Consider the following 17,652-nt stretch of genomic DNA (forward strand, 5'->3'; position numbering starts at 1 on the left):
TCTCAAAGTTAGGCAAAATAAACTAGGAAATGAAGCGTGGGTAAATCATCGGGGATGCAACAAGAAATCCCAGCACGAGGAGAGTGAAATGTGAGAGAAGGAAGTAGATGCAGTTGGAGAAAAGCAGCATGGCAAATCACAGCAGCAGATTTTGTACTCCAGAAGGAAACGGATGAGATGCCAGATGAAAGGAGGGCATTTAGTAACGGCTTCCACTGCCCCGAGCTGTGCCTAATTTCTGCAGTGCATTTTTTAACGCTTAATGACCGTGTGAAGCTCAGCCCAGCACAGACTGAAGCCTGCCGAACATCAGCTCCCGCTTCCCCACGTTGGCTGAACGTGTTTCATTAACGCTTACTGCACTCGGTTGCCGCACGGCTGAGCAGCGCTCCGCGAACCCCACGTGAAATCAGCGCGGCTGCACGACCCGCATTGCTCTCGCTTCGCACAGCCCTCGGCCCCAGCGCTTCCTGCTGCCTCTCCCGGCTCCGGCCCAGCTGCCTCCGCGCCTCTTGCGGGGGCCGGAGCGGGGAGGAGGAGCCGCTTCACCCCCCCCTCCCCTCTTCCTCCGCCCGTCCCCGCCGGGCGGGTCTGGTGCGTGGCAAAGGCTCCGGCTGGGTCTGTGCGCAGCGGGGCAGAGCCTGAAAGCCGTCCCGTAGGCAGCGCCCGCGGTCGGTGTCGGTTTCCGTAGTGGGATCCAGGCGGGGAAGTCGCCTCCATGGTGCCCCCGGCGGTGCTGCTGCCCTGGGTGGTGCTGCCGCTGCTCGGGGTGCAGGGTGGCGGCGGCTCTAAGCAGGAAGGTAAGGGGAAAGGGGGGCTGCGGGTCGGAGCGGGCTGCACGGGGAGCTGGAGGCCGGGCTGGTGGCGGGGCAGCCCTGCTGGTGGTGCCGGTACCGCGCGGAGCTTCCCAGGGCAGCTCAGAGGCATTGCCAATGCTTACTGCGTTATCTGAGTTCCTGGGTGGCCCCCAGAGCTTGGTGCTGAGCCTTAAGCTGGTGCACCAGCTGCTGTGGGTGCTGTCTGCACGTGCTTCCTGGCTGCCTCAGTTACCAGACAGGCACTGGCTGCTCAGAGTTGTATGAGGAGAGCCTAGAATAACATTTCGGGTTGATAAAGTTCCGTGGTTGCATCCCAGCTGGGTCAGCCCTTGCTGCTTTTAAACTTACACAGGTCAAAAATTAGGCAGCGGAGCATTTTGATCCTTAGACTGGCCGTGAGAACCCTGAGATCTCACCATGAGATCTGCGGTGCTCCTAAAACATCCTTGTATCCATCCGTGTGCACGCTCTGAGGAGTAATTGGTACAACAGTGGGGAATTAGGGAAGCCATTGAGAGTCAGCCAGACTGACAAAGAGATTCACACATTGTCACTCTGCCAAGATGTTTGGATAATTATCTCTGTCTTCATTAGAGAAGTGGCAGTGAAGAGGAGATTTCATCTTGTTACCTAGAATATTTCCCTTAATGTGTTTAACATGAACCCCTGGAGGGCTGGGAGTGCTGTAGCTGTACCAGCACAATGCAAGCAGTGTCACTGCAGCAGTTAGGATAAATGTTAGCCAAACGCAAGTGAGAAATGCGTCCTGGTGTCATCCTGCTTTCCCTCCACACCTCACGGCATCTGGGCTTTTAGCAAGTTCTTGGAACACACGGATATTAAATGGGGTGCTGGGAATAGATAGTGAGGTGTGTTGTTTAGGAAGAAAGCGTTGGAATTTCTTGTTTTCTGATGGGTTCAGAAAAAATGCCTTGCCATGTCTGTGCCTCAGTTTCCCCAGAGCAATGCGAGAATAGTGATACCTGTCTTCTCCCTGATAAGTTTTTTAAAATCTCTTCAGAAGCTTCAAGCTTAATTATTTGTAGTTTTCAGTTGGACTGTTACCTAAAAACTTTGGGAAATGGATATTTCATGAAATTGTGCACTTGGTTTTTCTATTTCATCCCAGTGCTAAAAGTATTTTCTTGGACACCATCTTTACAGGAAGCTGCACAATGAGTTTTCACGAAGCATAGCCTGGGGACAAACTCATTCCATGTCCTGAACTGCAGCTGTGCTCTCCCTGTAGAGTCAGGGCAGAAATAAACAACTGTACAGTTTCTTGTCGCTGAACTCGTCGCTCATTTTTGCTAAGCTTGTAAAACTCAGAAGCCCACCCCAATCATTTCACAGTGATCTCGATATCAGACTTTCCTTACTAAGACTTTGTGCCTTTGGAATGATTAGCATCTGTAGTGCTCAAACAACCGAAGTGTTGAATGTCCTTTGTTATCCTTTTACAGATGGCAAAGTAGAGGGACAGCAAGACTGGTTCCTTGTTGCAGTGTTGTACAGTCCAGCTGCCCCGCTTCCTAGTCCAGCACATCCTTCCTTGAACCACACCGTGTTTGTATTTTGCAGTTGTACCATTATTAAATGTATTTCTAATTGTCAGTGTGTCCTGAAAAGTCTTTGGGTGCAGCTTAACAGAATAGGTGCCACTTCTGGGTGTGAAAATTAACTGTTATGTGGAAAACGGGGAAGCACGAGGCTGCTTTTTGGAGGTTTCAAAGTCCCTCTATGTGATGGTAGAACGAAAAGGGCTCGCTCTGTCTGTGGTCAGCTGCACCAAAATCATTAGGAAAGAGAAAAAAGGGTTAAATGAGTAGGAGTGGAGGCAGCATAGCTCAGCACAGCGCCTCAAACACTGGGCTGAAGGAATGTCTCTTGGGATGGAAAGCTTTTGCTACTGCAGAGATTGCTCAGAAGAGAAACTGAGCTGAATGTCTCTTCGAGTCCTACCCCCAGAACAGCAAGGAGAAGGGGATCTGTAACTAGGAGCAGAGGGTAGCAGAGACTGTGCTGGCTCTCCTTGCACCAGTGGCTTCACATGCTGCACAGCAAAACCTTTTCTGTCTTAGAAATACGACACCGCTTCCTGTGCATCCAGGGGAGCTTTCTGCTCCGGCTTCTGCTCCAGCAAACTTTTGGCACTGCTATTGAGCAACATATAAGCAGTTGGTTGCTTTCTGGTGTGGTTTTACATTATTGGTTTATTTAATTGGAGGTACCTGAGCGTTTAGGCCAAACTAATTACGTGGCAGTCAGGCTGTTTTCTGCTATCCCCGTGATACGCTTTCTCCTCTCCTTTCAGGTCTGATGTTTGTCTTGACATTCCTTTTTGACAAGCCCGCATTTGCTCCTCTCCTCATTGGCACTATGAGAGATTTTCTCAGAAACTGCAAGCTCAGAGCTAGTAAAGCTGCCGTGGTTTTCTTCATGCCATCATGTAGCTAGAAACGCCAATGGCTTTAACACATTCCCCAAGGAAATACATATTTTACTCATTTATTTGCACCCTGTGACTGAGCAGGGCGTGTAGAACTGCAGTGTGCTGCAGGAGCTGAATTAGGAATGCACTTCATACAGCTAAAAATCTGCCTTTAAAGTTGTGCTTATGCACAACTTTAATTCGTTTTCTTTTATCACTCCCTTTGTGCATAGACAACTAAAGAGATGCAGTCAGATCTGACCTCACTGTTGACTGTTCTCCATCTCTCCGTGTTCTGATGCAGGTAAAAGGTTTTAGGAATTTCTTTGGGACTGTTCTCTTTCATCCTAATCATCAGTTTCTACCTTGTTTTTAACTTTTGCTGACTTTGTCAGGTCTGTACGGGATCCTTCTTGGATCCTTCCTCTCCAAGGTCAGTCAGTATCAGTTTGGGTGCACTGGTTCATCTGGTAGATCCATTGAAAAGATCATCATTCCAAGAGAAGCCCTCTCAAGCCAAGAAAACAGAATTTCAGAATTTCTTAGTATTCTCTGATGTTAAAATCAGATGGTCAGGATTCATATTCAGACACTGTTGCCAGCGCCTATACAAATTCCTGCTTAAGTAAAAGTGTTGAGATGAAATACAGCATTTAATCATTACAATTAAGAAACGAGGGCCTCCGCAAAAAATCAAATTTCAGTGGTACACTGGAGAAACTTTTGGAAGAGAACTTTAGGATTTAGCTTTGTCATTTTTAAGGGACTGGAAATGAGACAAATTTGGGAGGAGAATGTAGATGAAAGCGATGGCAGAATTAAATTCATTTTATGAAAAAAATCTGGAAAATGCCTCTGGAGTGCAGTAAGAAACTGGAACAGCCACAGGAGGGGGAATAATGACACTCAGCAGAACTTTGGTTTTCTGTACCCAGTCAATGCTGACTGACAACACATCAGCTCTGTGGGGAGCAGGAAGCCATTTGCACTGAATGGGTGACTTCCAAGTGGGCATCTTACAGTGGTTCTACTGTTTCTCCTCCAAATTCTCTGTGAAGGAATAGAATTCTAGCTTTCCAAAGCAGCGCAAAAACCCCACTCCGTACATTACATTTTCTTTTTCCATCTCATTATTTGGGCAATGAAATTGTATCTTTATACCATCTCCCCTTTTATACTCAGGATCAAGTTCTGATCTGAGCTGCACAAATACAAAAGCAGAAGAACAGTCTTGCTTGCACTGCACCTAGTTTGGGGCTGTTCCATCAAATGCTGACGTTTCTGGGCACCTTTGCCATGTTCTGTCCCCTACGATAGTTTGTTCCTCCAGTAAAACAATAGCTACATCCATGCTTGCTTTTTTTTTTTTTTTTTCCCCTGTCTCTGAGTCTCTGATATGAGTTGCTGCCAAGAAAATCCAGGCAGCAAATAAGTAGAATTTGCAGCTGTTTTCTTTCTGGGGCCGAAGCTTTGTGGGCATTGAGAACACCTCTAGCGCTTAGCATTGTGCAGGGTAGAGATAATTGGTGAGGTGTAGGCAAGCTGTTTGCTTCTCAGCAGGATGTGGAAGCTCCACAGCTAGGCTACCTCCCTTGCCTGTTTTAAAATGGAACTGGGCAGCTATCCGTGTTTTACAGAGCAGACATAACCTTTGTCCACCAACAGCAGTGACAGAGCGGAGATTGGGACTCCTGGATTCTACTGCTGGATTCATGACCAGCTTAAAGGATGGTGCTGGGAAAGTCCAGTGGTTGGATTGTGCTCCTGTTGACTTCCTGTTGTTGAAGCTGTGAATTGCCTTTAAGGCTAATGATCCCAACCTTAGCTTGGTGTTGTGAGAGTAAAGCATTTTTGTTAACTATAGAACAGCAGGTTTTGAGAACAGTGCAAGTTGATGAAGTGTCTCCTGTGTTTTCTCCTGCATGCAGAAAACCTGCTGGTTCTGACTGTTGCCACCAAGCAGACCGAGGGATTTCGACGCTTTAGAAGATCAGCCCAGTTCTTCAACTACAAAATCCAGGTGATGGCCAGCAGCCTCACTGGTGGTTGGTAAAGCAAGTTTTCAAATGGGCACTCCTAAGAGTGTGGAGTGGTTAAGACTTGGCCATAAAACGAACAAATCTTAGGAGTGGACATAACTACTCAGCTGAAAAATGCTGTCACTGTGGACATTTGTGCAGCATTCTTATTCCATCCCCAGTGGTGGCTTGAGATGAGGTCTGTAATTGCTGCTCATTGGAGCTCTGTGACACTTTTCTGTTACATTTCTGAAGCACAGTACAGATTAGGGTGCTCCCATCCCTGATACTGAAAGTGCTCTGTTACTGTGCTGCATGTTACTCTGACTGTCCATCTCATAGAGTAGTTCCAAGGCTGACATGTATGCCTAGTCTGTCTGTCCTGGTGCTCCTGGTTTTGTGCTGGGTTTTAACAGGACAAGTGAAGCTATGAATTTGGGTTCTTTCTTGTGATCCTTGCTGGGAAATTGCTGAGTATTGCTGGCCTGTTGAGTATACCCTATGTCTGTCATCCTCAGGTGCTTGGGCTGGATGAGGAGTGGAAGGGTGGAGATGACAAGAAGCCAGCAGGAGGTGGACAGAAGGTCCGTCTCTTGAAATCGGCTTTGAAGCAGCATGCAGATAAGGAAGACTTGATCATCCTTTTCACAGAAAGGTAATGGACCAGAAATTATTTGTCATTAAATGAATCAGATGGTTGTTTGGACAGAAGAAATTAACTGTGAAGTAGATTGCTTCTGGAAAGTGTGTGTAGATCTGTATTTTATCCACCTGAATTCTTTGCAGTCACCTGAGAGTTGCTCAGAGCTGCATTCGTGGCAGTTGGGAAGGTCTGACCAAAATGAGCTGATCTCAACTCTTGTATAATACAAAATAAGATAGTATTATACCTGCTTTTTTGCCAGGGTGGAATTTGGCTGCTTGTATTTCCACAGAATGGGCAATTTCTCTGGATTCTTTTAGTGGAATTATTATTTTTTTGAATCCTGACAGCCAGAGATTAGTCTGGCAGAGATATGTGAAAAAGAATTGTTTGTAGTCTCAGTGTCTTTTTCTGTGCCCAGCAACAGGCTGGGCTGGGATACTGGCATCTGTCTCCAGCTCCCATGGCAGGGAGATCATCTTTGCAGTGCTGAGTGTCTACGTGCATTTAGAGGTTGAGAATGATTCATCTCTGGAATTCAGAATGTTGTTCCTCACCAAGAGTGGGTTTGTAGTTTGCAGATCCTCTTGCTGAAAACTCAAGTCTCACTCTGTGAGTGTTGCTTGGGAATTAGTGAGCTCCATTCAGTACTGAAGAGAGAGCAGCTAGAGCCCAGCATGCAGTGACTGTTGTGTACTGTAGATCCCTCTTGAAGATCTGCAGAGCTCTGTGGAGGATGGCAGGATGCCAAAAGATTTAAAAGGCATAACCTATGGATTTATTTAGTTTAGAAAGGAGTGTGCTTATAAAGGAATGGCAGAATAAACCTTAATGAGTGAGGGCACCAGGGCTTCACAGTTGCAAAATGGGGAAGAGAAGAAGACATCTGCATGTTTTGTGACTTGGAAGTTTGGGTTTTATTATCAGTGAAAACTTTGGGTGTAAGTTTGAATCTTCTGCAGTGGAAAGTAACATCTTCCCCTGCATGAATAAGACTTCAATTTAATTATCTGTAATTATGACAAAAATATAATACTTTGAAGCAGAACTAAAAGAAGGGGATTCCAGATAAATTAGCTGTTCCTAGAAGCTTTTTGTATTGGCATGTTCTTCTAACTCCATTCCTTTCTGTCCCTTTCTTGGTTTGTCTTTTACTCTAGCTATGATGTACTCTTTGCATCGGGCCCCACGGAATTGCTGAAGAAGTTCAAACAAGCCAAGAGCAAGGTGGTCTTCTCAGCAGAGAACTACATCTATCCTGACAGAAAGTTGGAAGCCAAGTACCCTCCGGTGCGAGATGGAAAGCGCTTCTTGGGTTCTGGAGGTAAGAATCAGAACCTTCTTTTAGCCAAAAATCACTTTGCCCTTTTTTAGAAAGCTTTCAGGAGAAGTATCAAGTAATCAAATGTGGAAAGCATCTCTGTGGAAGATGTTGGGAACTGAAATCAGGGCATAAATACTCGGAATGCCTAACGGTGCTGATGTCTTTTACTTACAGGAGGAGACACAGCTATGAATTATATCTGAAGGATAGGAAGCTGCTCACTGTCTTTGCTTTGGCTGTGAGGTGTTATTCAGGAGATAGCGGAGCTTTTCTGTTTGGTCCTGGTTTAATTTCAGGGGAATGTTGGGAAGGGTGGTCTGTACATGCTTCTGCTGAAAGCTGGTGTAACTGCTGCATCACAGGGTGGAATGAGACTTGTGTGTGAAACAAAGTGAGAGTATGGTATGCAGAAGTCCTCAGTTTTTCTGAGGACTTGCGTTGAAATACCTCTCCATTTTTGTTCCTGCAGGCTTCATAGGTTATGCTCCAAACCTGAAAAAACTTGTAGAGGAATGGAAAGGAAAGGACGATGACAGTGACCAGCTCTTCTACACCAAGATCTTTTTGGATCCAGAAAAAAGAGTATGTGTAGTTAAGCTTTTCCTCTGGTATCCCTGTTGATTTTAAAAGAAGTCAGTCAGGTGCACGTTGCCCCAGAATTATTGCTCTGACATTATTGCATGGAAAAGGCCAGTAGGATGTCAGTTATCTGTTTTCCTTACAAAAATTAGCATTATAGCAGCTACACTCTTGGGAAAGCTTTGAAAGGAAAAGCCCTGTGTCCTGGCTTTAGCTTCTGTTGTCCTTGCTGTGCGTTATGCAGTGTCAGCTGTCGCTGAGGGAAGTCACAAATGGGAATTAAGTGCAACTGTAACAGTGAAGTGAAGAGGAACCTTTAGAAATAAGAAAGTGCTTTCAGATCAGCTGGAGTAGCTGTACTTTTTTTTTTTTTTTTTTTTGCCTCCCCAAATCTGAATGTGACTCATGCTGTTTTAACGTGAACATTTGAGCAGCCCCTTTAATGTTCTCATCTGCATTTCTGGCCTTATGCCATACAAAGGCTGACTAATTCCACTAGCTTGGCATTCAAGACAGCGGATGTTAGCACCCTGCTGTCCTTTCCAGTAATCAGTCTTTATAAATGCCTGCAGGGACACTGAGCTCTGCTAAGTCAGAGCTGGGTTTTTTAGTCCAACAAAAATCTAATCCCAGTGCGATTTGTAGCAGGGGGTAAAACAAAGATTGCTCAGCCTGGGCTTGCACTCTTATGTTCTGGTTTGACAATGGTGTCTGAGTCCTTACCTGAGGATAGATGGCAAGAAACTGTCTAGACAGCAGATGTTTTTGTTGTCTTGGCATTCCTGCATATTACACCTGGATTTTACGTGACCGTGCTGCAAGTGTACTTACTGCATATTGTTAGTGGCACACACAGATAAGTATTTAAAATGTTTATTTGTATGGTTTTGCTGAATATAATGTTTTGAAGTTCTCAAAAATGGTGAATTTTCTCAGTTTCAACAGAAAATAAGGGTGATCTGGGAATGTTTCAGGCTTCAAGCTTGGGAAGTATGGGAATAATTATAGAAATATGATATATCTTTGTTCTGCATAAAGTTTCTCGCATGTGGAGAACAGATGACTGCTAATGTTCTAATTAAGCTTATGCATCTCATTCTTTTAAAGGAAAACATCAACATCAGTCTGGACCATAGAAGTCGGATCTTCCAAAACCTAAATGGAGCATTAGGTGAGATGGGAGGAAGCTCATTTCTCCTTGGAATGCAACTGCGTGCTGACACCAGAAATAAATTTGTCTTGTGGCTGAAGGGATTAAGTTTCAGAAATTCCTGTCCCTGCAGAACAAGCCCCAGCAAAAAGCCTCTGCAGAATTCTGGAATTAATTTGCAATTCCAGTGTAACCAACTAGATTCCTTTTCACTTGGGGAATGCAGGTCAAATTGTCCATCTTATCCCTCCTTGCCACTTTGATCTCCAAGCATGTCGGATTGCATTAGCCTTAGAGATTGAAAATGGGAGGCACTTTGCTGCAAGTAACAGCACACAGCACTGCCTAGGGCTTGCCTTGTCTTTCTGCTTCAGAACAATGTCTGGAATGCCATAAAAGGTGAGATGAAGCGAGATACAGCCTGTGAGCGTGCACTTGACCCATAACAGGTTTCTGATCAGCTGATTGATTTTGCCAGTTGGTGTCAAAGTGATTAAGTTATTATACTGAGATTACTGCCAAATGTTTTGAGTTTATTATCTTGCACCAGTCCATCTTTGTTTCAGTCAGGTGAAAAATGAAAATGACAGTGTTATATTTTTTGCTTCTGTGCTCATGATAGCAACAAGACTAGAGCTTGGATCTGTGCTTAGCCTGTTTTCCAAAGAATTTTGTGTGATTGCACTGAGGAGATACATTGAGTGATAACTGCCAGGAGGGCAGAATTCTGTCTGGGGTGAAAAAGAGAGGCAGCAGGTGCAGAGTGCGCAGAGGTGAGAAGGCTCTGAATCCTCCCTGGTCCTCAGTAGCTGTTCCTAACTTTGGAGTTTGTCAGTGCCTGTTTTGAAAGACTGTTAAAGTGTGGCTTCCCAGTAGAAGGTGTGATCATCAGCCAGCGACCTCCATTCTTTGTCCAGCTTCACAGAATCCAGGTCTATGCACATCTTTCGTCAATTGCTGAGTAGAAATGGGGTACGGTGCTGCTAATTTTCATAAATGCCTTCTTCTGATAACATGATGACAATGTCATTTCCAGATGAGGTGGTTCTGAAGTTTGAAAACGCACGAGTGAGGGCAAGAAACTTGTTATATGACACTCTGCCTGTAATAATTCATGGAAATGGACCCACCAAGGTAAGTGGTAATCCTAAGAAGAAGATTTGGTATGTATTTGTTCCAAAGTAACCCTTTAGACTTGTTTATATCAGGTTGGTGCTTTCCCATATAATGGCTTTCACTGTGTACATTTACACTGAGAGACAATAAGTGCCCCAGGCCCATAGCAGCAAGATGGGTGTGGTTCAAAGATTGATGTGCAATTGGGCCCTGAGACTGTCAAAATCTAGGTTTGTTAGTCCAAGGAGAACAGAAATGAAGTTCTGCCGAAGTGTGATCTTTGAAACCTACAGAGGCAAAGATTTTCCTCTGTCCTCTAATGTTTATCAAATCCCCTTCTGCAGCTGCAGCTGAACTACTTAGGAAACTATATTCCTCAAATATGGACATTTGAGACTGGCTGTACTGTGTGTGACGAAGGTCTGCGCAGCCTCACAGGTATTAAGGTAAGGCTGATGTCTATTCCAAGCTCTCAAGACAGATGTTACAACTACAGTGGAATCTTATGTGTCTGATGTTTCTTCTCACTGAATGTAGGATGAGGCTCTGCCAATGATTCTGATTGGTATTTTCATCGAGCAGCCCACCCCGTTTCTCTCCCAGTTTTTCTTGCGGCTTCGTAATCTCCGTTACCCAAAGCAACGAATTCAAATCTTCATTCACAACCATGTAAGTGAAGTTGGCCTGTGCTAGTCTTAGCAGGTGCTGGGAAAATGTGTACTTCTTCCTGTTCTCTGGTCACCTTTGCAGCCTTTGAACCCTGCCAGGCTTTGCAATCCTTGTACTCATGTGCAGTGGCACCTGTATAATGGATGCATCCAGCTGTAAAAATGTGGAAATGGGAAGAGCTGTTGCTTGTCTGCTTTGACATTCACAGGAACGGGATGTTGAACAGTCTGAGATGAGTTCATCTCACCTTCTTGTCCTTATTTTTTTCTCTTCCATAGGAGCAACACCATTCAATCCAAGTGGACTCTTTTGTTAAGGAGCACAGCAAAGAATATCTTGCTATGAAAGTGATTGGACCAGATGATGAGGTGGAGAATGCTGAGGCGCGTAACTTGGGCATGTAAGTGAAGAGACCAGGCATGACATCTAGCAGCATCAGTCTGTGTCCAGACTAGGGTTTTTCTGAGGAGCATCACTGTCAGTGGGATGTTTTATGTCTTTCAATTACTCTCTTCTTTCAGTTTTCCTAGCATTAATTCTCCATGCCCATTATACAATGTGGGAAAAAGATCTGCCCCATTCCTTCAGTTTTAGAAACCAAATTCTTGCTGGGTGCTTGCTCTGTTAGGAGGATAACCCTTCACTTCTAATCTTCAGCAATCTCTATGCCAAGTCCTACACATAAAGAGTATGCACCCATATCTGTAAAGAAGAGGAGTGTAGTAGTAAAGGTAGGGACTGGTGATCAGGAGATATGAGTTTGAACTAGGGCCAGGAATTGGGCCAACCATAAATGGGAATCTACTCAGCCTGTGCTGTGGAAACAATTGGCTAAGTTTGATACTCACTGCATTTCACCGTGTGCTGTTGGCTTCTGAAGTGAATGTCCTTTTACAATGCTGGCTGTCTGGGTTGTTACATTAAACTCACTTTCCCAACACCTAGAGAAAGACCCTTAGAATACAAGGTCCTACTGTTCTGTCTCTTGTCTTACTCTGTTCTAGGTGGATGTTGATGTGACTTTTCTTGTTCTCTGGCTACAGGGATTTGTGTAGAAAGGATCCTGACTGTGACTATTATTTTAGCCTGGATGCTGAAGTAGTTCTGAAGAACACAGAGACGCTAAGGATTCTCATTGAGCAGAACAAGTGAGTTCACTGGTCAGAGCAGTCATTAAGCCATCTTTCACAAAGGAGTACATGAGCTCTTTTATCAGTGAGACCTGTAAGGGCACTAGGTGAGCTGTACTGAAGATAAAATGTCAGATGTGTGCCTTTATTTGGTCCTTTTTTGCTGCAGTTGCAGTGGCTGAGTTTAGGTAATGGATGTAAATCATCCCAAGTTTGCCTTTAAGTAGTCACTGTAATAAATTGGATTCTAAGATTTCTGCTGGGTGCAGTTAGATACGAGATTGTAAATTTTTTTTTTTACATTTGCTTATGGAATTTTATTCCAGTATAGTTAATAGAAGCTGCTAGTGAAAGATAATCTGCCTCTCAGTATCTTGTGGTTTGTAAATCTTCTCCTTCACTTCCTGTGGTAACATCACTTTTCTTTTGCACTCGCAGGTCGGTGATTGCCCCCCTGGTGAGTCGTCATGAGAAGCTGTGGTCAAATTTCTGGGGAGCACTGAGCCCTGATGGGTATTATGCCCGCTCAGAAGATTACGTGGATATTGTTCAGAGGAGGAGGGTGTGAGTATACAGCAAGTTTCTTACTGATGCACTCCCTCAGGTACAAAGCTGGTGCACAGTATCGTCAAACCAGGGAACATAATTGCCTTGGGGCATAGAAGAGGGAAAGAAGTCTGAACCCCTTCATAGAAGCTGCTCAGTGTTCTTCCCTAAGCACAGATTTCAATGCAGATTTTGTTACGAGCTGAGTAAGATGTAGAGAGCCCTAACTATGCTGAAATCACCGCAGTCATGTGTTTTCCCACCTGTGGATTACAATTAGTCTGTAAAACCTCATACAAAGCTGTTTAATTTTTGTTGGATTGTCTTCATAATACTCTAGGTGATCATTGGATGGAATATTCACAAAGTACAATTGTTGGTTCACTCATATTCTTGAGGGGCCTTTTTTGGGGCAATAAATGCTGGAAATCAGATTATGCCTTCTCAGCTGGTTCAGTTTTTTTAAAATAATTGGAAAAAATTATGTTGATCTCTCTGGGAAGAGATTCAAGACATTAATTATGTCCCATGCAGAAACATACAATATCAGTCAATTGCTTTCACAGTGCCCTGGCATTTTTACTCTTTAAAAGCTCTGGGCAATATAAATGATTTTTCCTGAAATGACAACTCCTGTTGGCACGGTTTCTCCCTGCCATTCCAAGTTGGCTCATTGCAGCAAGCCTTGCTGACATGATGGTGCCGCCTTCCATCTGCCTTCCAGCCCAACAGTTCCTGCCTTATTGCTCCTTCAAATCTCACTATCCTACCCCTGTGTTTCAGCGGGCTCTGGAATGTTCCCTACATCAGCAGTGTTTACATGATCAAAGGTAAAGCCCTACGATCGGAGCTTGACGAGGGAGATCTCTTCCACGGTGGCAAGCTGGATGCTGACATGGCTTTCTGCCACAACGTGCGGAATCAGGTCAGTAGAGGAGGGGGATGCTGGCAGGGGAGAACTGCACACCAGTGTGGAGGTGACAAGATTAAGTGGTTTCAAGTCATTCAGCTCTGTTGGGGTACGGGGCAGGATGAAGCAGCATTGCTCAATCCTGTGCAGGCTTGGAACAGTATTGGATTTCTGTCTTGCTGTGAAACCACCCAGAGCCAGGGACTGCTAAATGCAGATAAAATTTTGGTTCATGGGCCTTGTCAGGTCTGTTCTAAAAAGGCACAACAGGGTTAAGAAGAAAGAACCAAATCTTACAGCAGCTGACCTGCTTTCAACCCTGGCTGGTGGTAAGCACAGAGTTACCAACTCTGGTTATACCCCTTCAAAGTTGATGATATCCAGAATGAAAATTAAAGAGCACAGGCAAAAAAGGAATAGATGAGCACTTGAGCAGAGCCGTCATCACTGGGAAATTGTTCACTGCTTTAATTTCACAGTTGCTCACAAAAAATGTGAGATGTGAAAACAAAACTTGATTGTTCTCTCTGTTCTGCAGGGAGTCTTCATGTACTTGACAAATCGACATCAGTTTGGACACATACTGTCTCTGGAGAATTACCAAACAAGTCACCTCCACAATGACCTCTGGCAAATATTCAGCAACCCTGAGGTGAGATAACCTGCCTGCTCTGCAGGCTTGGCAGGCTGTGTGGGATGTGAAGATCTGACAGCCAGCTTCACCAACAGGGAAGGTCCAGACTGTGTGTGATTCATAACATCTGGATTTTCAAAGCATTTGAAGTACTGTGGCACCACCGCATGATTTTTGTTTGCCCTTCTAACCAGGCCCCTCAGATGTGACTTCTTCCTTTTAATTGTAGGACTGGAGAGAAAAGTACATCCATGAAAACTACACAGCAGCTCTGAAGGGGAAATTGGTAGAAATGGTAAGAAAACATTGCTCGTATCCATCAAAATGAGAGAACACTTGTGTTATCACTGTTGTCATTTGCACAGTTCAGCATGACCTTGTAGTCTTTCAAATGCAAAGGAAACGTGACCTTGAAAGTATTTTTAGAGCAAAATCATTATTCTAGAAGTTCACCTCCAGCTCTGTAAAGTGGAAGTAGGACACATCAATCAGAAGACAAACTTCTATCCTTGATGTTATAGTCTCTTTCCACTTAATCTGACCCTATATGCAGTCAGTTTAGTCATATTCCTTTTGCCTCAAGCACTTGTCCTTATTTCTGCTGCTCTCGCCTGTCCACGTTCTGCAGCCCTGCCCGGATGTGTACTGGTTCCCCATATTCACTGACACTGCTTGTGATGAGCTGGTGGAAGAAATGGAGCATTATGGCAAGTGGTCCACAGGTGACAATACGGTAAGAAAAACAGGAGCTGTTTAATTTCCAGGTGACAACTTTGTCCTTATATGTTTGGTGACAGTAGCGCCTCCTCTAGGAAGGCCTTAGATCCTGCAGCTAAACCAGGAAACTGGCCTCAATACTGCTAATTTTCTGCTTAATTAACTCCATGGTTTTGCCCATGCTCTTGAATGTTAATTAACTTTTCTGAGTGCTTATACTGTCCACCAGTGCGACAATGTTCAGCCCTTCAGGGTTTAATGATTGTTTGAAATGAGCTTATCGTGCTGAAAATCCTGATAAGTAAACTTCCTATGTATTGGTAATTACCAGAAAAAAAGGGCTTTTTGTTTGTGAAGTCCAAGGTGCCCATCCTCATTGGTTTTTTCGTGATTCAATTTCAGGACAGTAGAATACAAGGAGGATATGAGAATGTCCCAACTATTGATATCCACATGAACCAAATTGGCTTTGAAAGAGAATGGTATAAGTTTCTTCTGGACTATATTGCACCCATCACTGAGAAACTGTACCCGGGATACTATACCAAGGTAGGTAATACCATGGCATCAAAACTCGTGGTCAGCTCAGCACCTGCTAACAATAGCAGCTGTGTGAAAAGACTACTAGAATCCTCTTGCAATATGTGTACTGTTTCCCGGTATGGAGGACTAATGCTGAACTATGACTTGAAGTATATGCATCAGAAAATAGAGTTTTCCAGTAACACTTTCCTGTATTATTGTGGCTGTTCTTAGCAGTGAGGTGCAATTTACAAATGACACCTTATCCCACAGCTCAGTAACCACGAGCTACTGCAGCTCTGCAACAGATGCTTTCTCTTTTCTTCTCTCCTGCAGACTCAGTTTGAGCTAGCCTTTGTGGTCCGCTACAAACCTGATGAGCAGCCTTCTCTAATGCCCCATCACGACGCTTCCACCTTTACCATTAACATTGCTCTGAACAGAGTTGGAATAGACTATGAGGTAAGTTTGCCAGCGTGTTGGGTATGAAGCACAGCCTTCCAGGCACAACCTTCTTTACTGGCTTCTTTGCACTGAAGACTGTGGTTAACGACTGGGTTATGTTAGGGGATTTTTGGGGCATGTTACGGTACAATGGATTCCCCAGCTCCCTTCTCGCACTTTCTGAAGATCTGCCAAGAGAAGGCTGAGTCCCATTTCCTTAGGTGATTTAACCAAGCTGATGTGTCTCTTGGTCTGTATCTCTCAGGGAGGAGGCTGCCGGTTTTTGCGCTACAACTGCTCGATTCGAGCTCCACGAAAAGGCTGGACTCTGATGCATCCAGGACGGCTCACCCACTACCATGAAGGTCTTCCAACCACCAAAGGAACCCGTTACATTGCAGTGTCTTTTATTGACCCCTAGAGCCATGCTTCACAGGAAGGACCTTTCCCTGGCCCCGCTCACTGCTGACTTTGAGTGGAAACAGGGAATGCTGCAGAGAGTTTCTAAGGCATTGATCAAAACTATTTGGATATTGATTTTTTTAATCAATGTTAAGACTCCACTACTGGAAGATCTCCCTCTCTGATACTGCAGGTCATATCTAGGAATGTTGCTGTAGAATTTGGAAGGAGATTTTGTGCCTTCATTTTTGATTCTGCTCTTCATCCGCTGTGTCTTGGAAATGCGATTTACTTGAACCTTCATGGCTTGGTTGGCTTTACAGAAATGCTTTCTTGGACTGGACATCCAGCTCTTTGGAAGCAAGTCACAAGCTTTCTCTCCAAGTAGCTGGAATCTCTTTTTTATATCCACAGCATATACGGGACACTAGAAAATCATTTCTGGATAGTATACCAAACATAAACAATCAGGGAGCTGGCTCCAGGAGTCATAACAGCTACATGTCATACCAGATGAAACTCAGTAGTAAGAGCCTGAAGATCGTCTGCATCCTTACCTCTTCACAGTCTTTGGAAACACGTCACAGAGTTCAAAGCAGCAGCAATGGCAGTATAGTTGTTTTGTGTTAGTTAATGAGGGTCCACTAATTATCTCTGGGATTAGTCTGAAGATATATATATATAAAAAAATAGCCTCCTTATCTCCTGTTACCGCAGTTTAAGGGGAGCATTCTAAGCCAGGCAAAGGGGAGGGATGACAACAAGTTGAACAGCCAGGAGGGCTTCAATGCTGCTCAGATCAGCTCTATCCATGTTGAGATCTTCAAAAGCTCTAATGGTGAGATAACAATCCTGAGGCCTCACTGATCTTTGGCCTCATTCCACTTCTCAGTGATTATTTGGGTACTTCCCTTTGCTTCCAGCTTGTTTGAGCCATGGCTGTAGGAGAGCCTATTTTCTGGTACTTAGAGGAAATCACTATTGGGTATTTCTATTATTTGAGATTGCAAACCAAAGCACCCCACTGCAGTGGGGTTGAGACCAATAGAAATGGGTTGGTGAGCGCTGAGAGGTTGTGGCAAACCAATAGGGATAAAAAAACTGCGTAGAATAGAGCTGTGGGTGGAGGGGGAGCAGGGCGAAGCCTTTGTATTGCCGCCTGTGAGAGACCTGCTCTGCTTTTTAGACACCCTTCGGTGTCTGAAGGCTGGTTTGTTTCACAGCCGGTCCGTTCACATCGGGATTGGGGTGGACCCACAGGGCTGAGTTCTGAGGGCTCTTTAGGCTCATTTTAATGCTGCACACCCACACGTGCCCAGGGGAGATAAACAGTTGAAAATGGTAAAAATCCACGCTAACCGAAACCCGTAACGCCTCATGCTATAACCAAATGAAGGGACTTCTTAGGCTGAGAAAACATCGATGTGATGTATGTATTTATTTAGCTTTTTTTTTTTTCTCCCCCACTTATTTCGTTGTGCTTTTCCTCTGCCCGACACTGTGATCGGAATCCGCGCGGAGCCGTTTCACAAACAGATTCCAACCGGGATGAGGGGGGAGGGGGAAGAAATTCGCATTAAACTATTCCAAAACGCTCCG

General features: G+C 44.5%; 1 protein-coding gene across 1 annotated transcript; it reads left to right on the forward strand.

The window, feature by feature from the left end:
- The first annotated feature begins 602 nt into the window (after positions 1-602).
- PLOD1 (procollagen-lysine,2-oxoglutarate 5-dioxygenase 1) lies at positions 603-17,650 on the forward strand. Its single transcript, XM_042831782.1, has 19 exons — positions 603-800; positions 5,178-5,269; positions 5,786-5,922; positions 7,071-7,234; positions 7,704-7,816; positions 8,921-8,984; positions 10,000-10,097; positions 10,424-10,525; positions 10,617-10,748; positions 11,027-11,148; positions 11,792-11,896; positions 12,317-12,442; positions 13,208-13,349; positions 13,873-13,986; positions 14,198-14,263; positions 14,597-14,701; positions 15,088-15,234; positions 15,544-15,669; positions 15,917-17,650. The coding sequence occupies exons 1-19, from the start codon at positions 719-721 to the stop codon at positions 16,070-16,072; spliced, it is 2,193 nt and encodes a 730-aa protein (XP_042687716.1). The 5' UTR covers positions 603-718; the 3' UTR covers positions 16,073-17,650.
- Positions 17,651-17,652: the final 2 nt, after the last annotated feature.

The sequence above is a fragment of the Centrocercus urophasianus genome, unplaced genomic scaffold (genome assembly GCF_019232065.1).
Source record: "Centrocercus urophasianus isolate 14NV4802_14NV808 unplaced genomic scaffold, USGS_Curo_1.0 seq_36, whole genome shotgun sequence".
Classification (NCBI taxonomy): domain Eukaryota; kingdom Metazoa; phylum Chordata; class Aves; order Galliformes; family Phasianidae; genus Centrocercus; species Centrocercus urophasianus.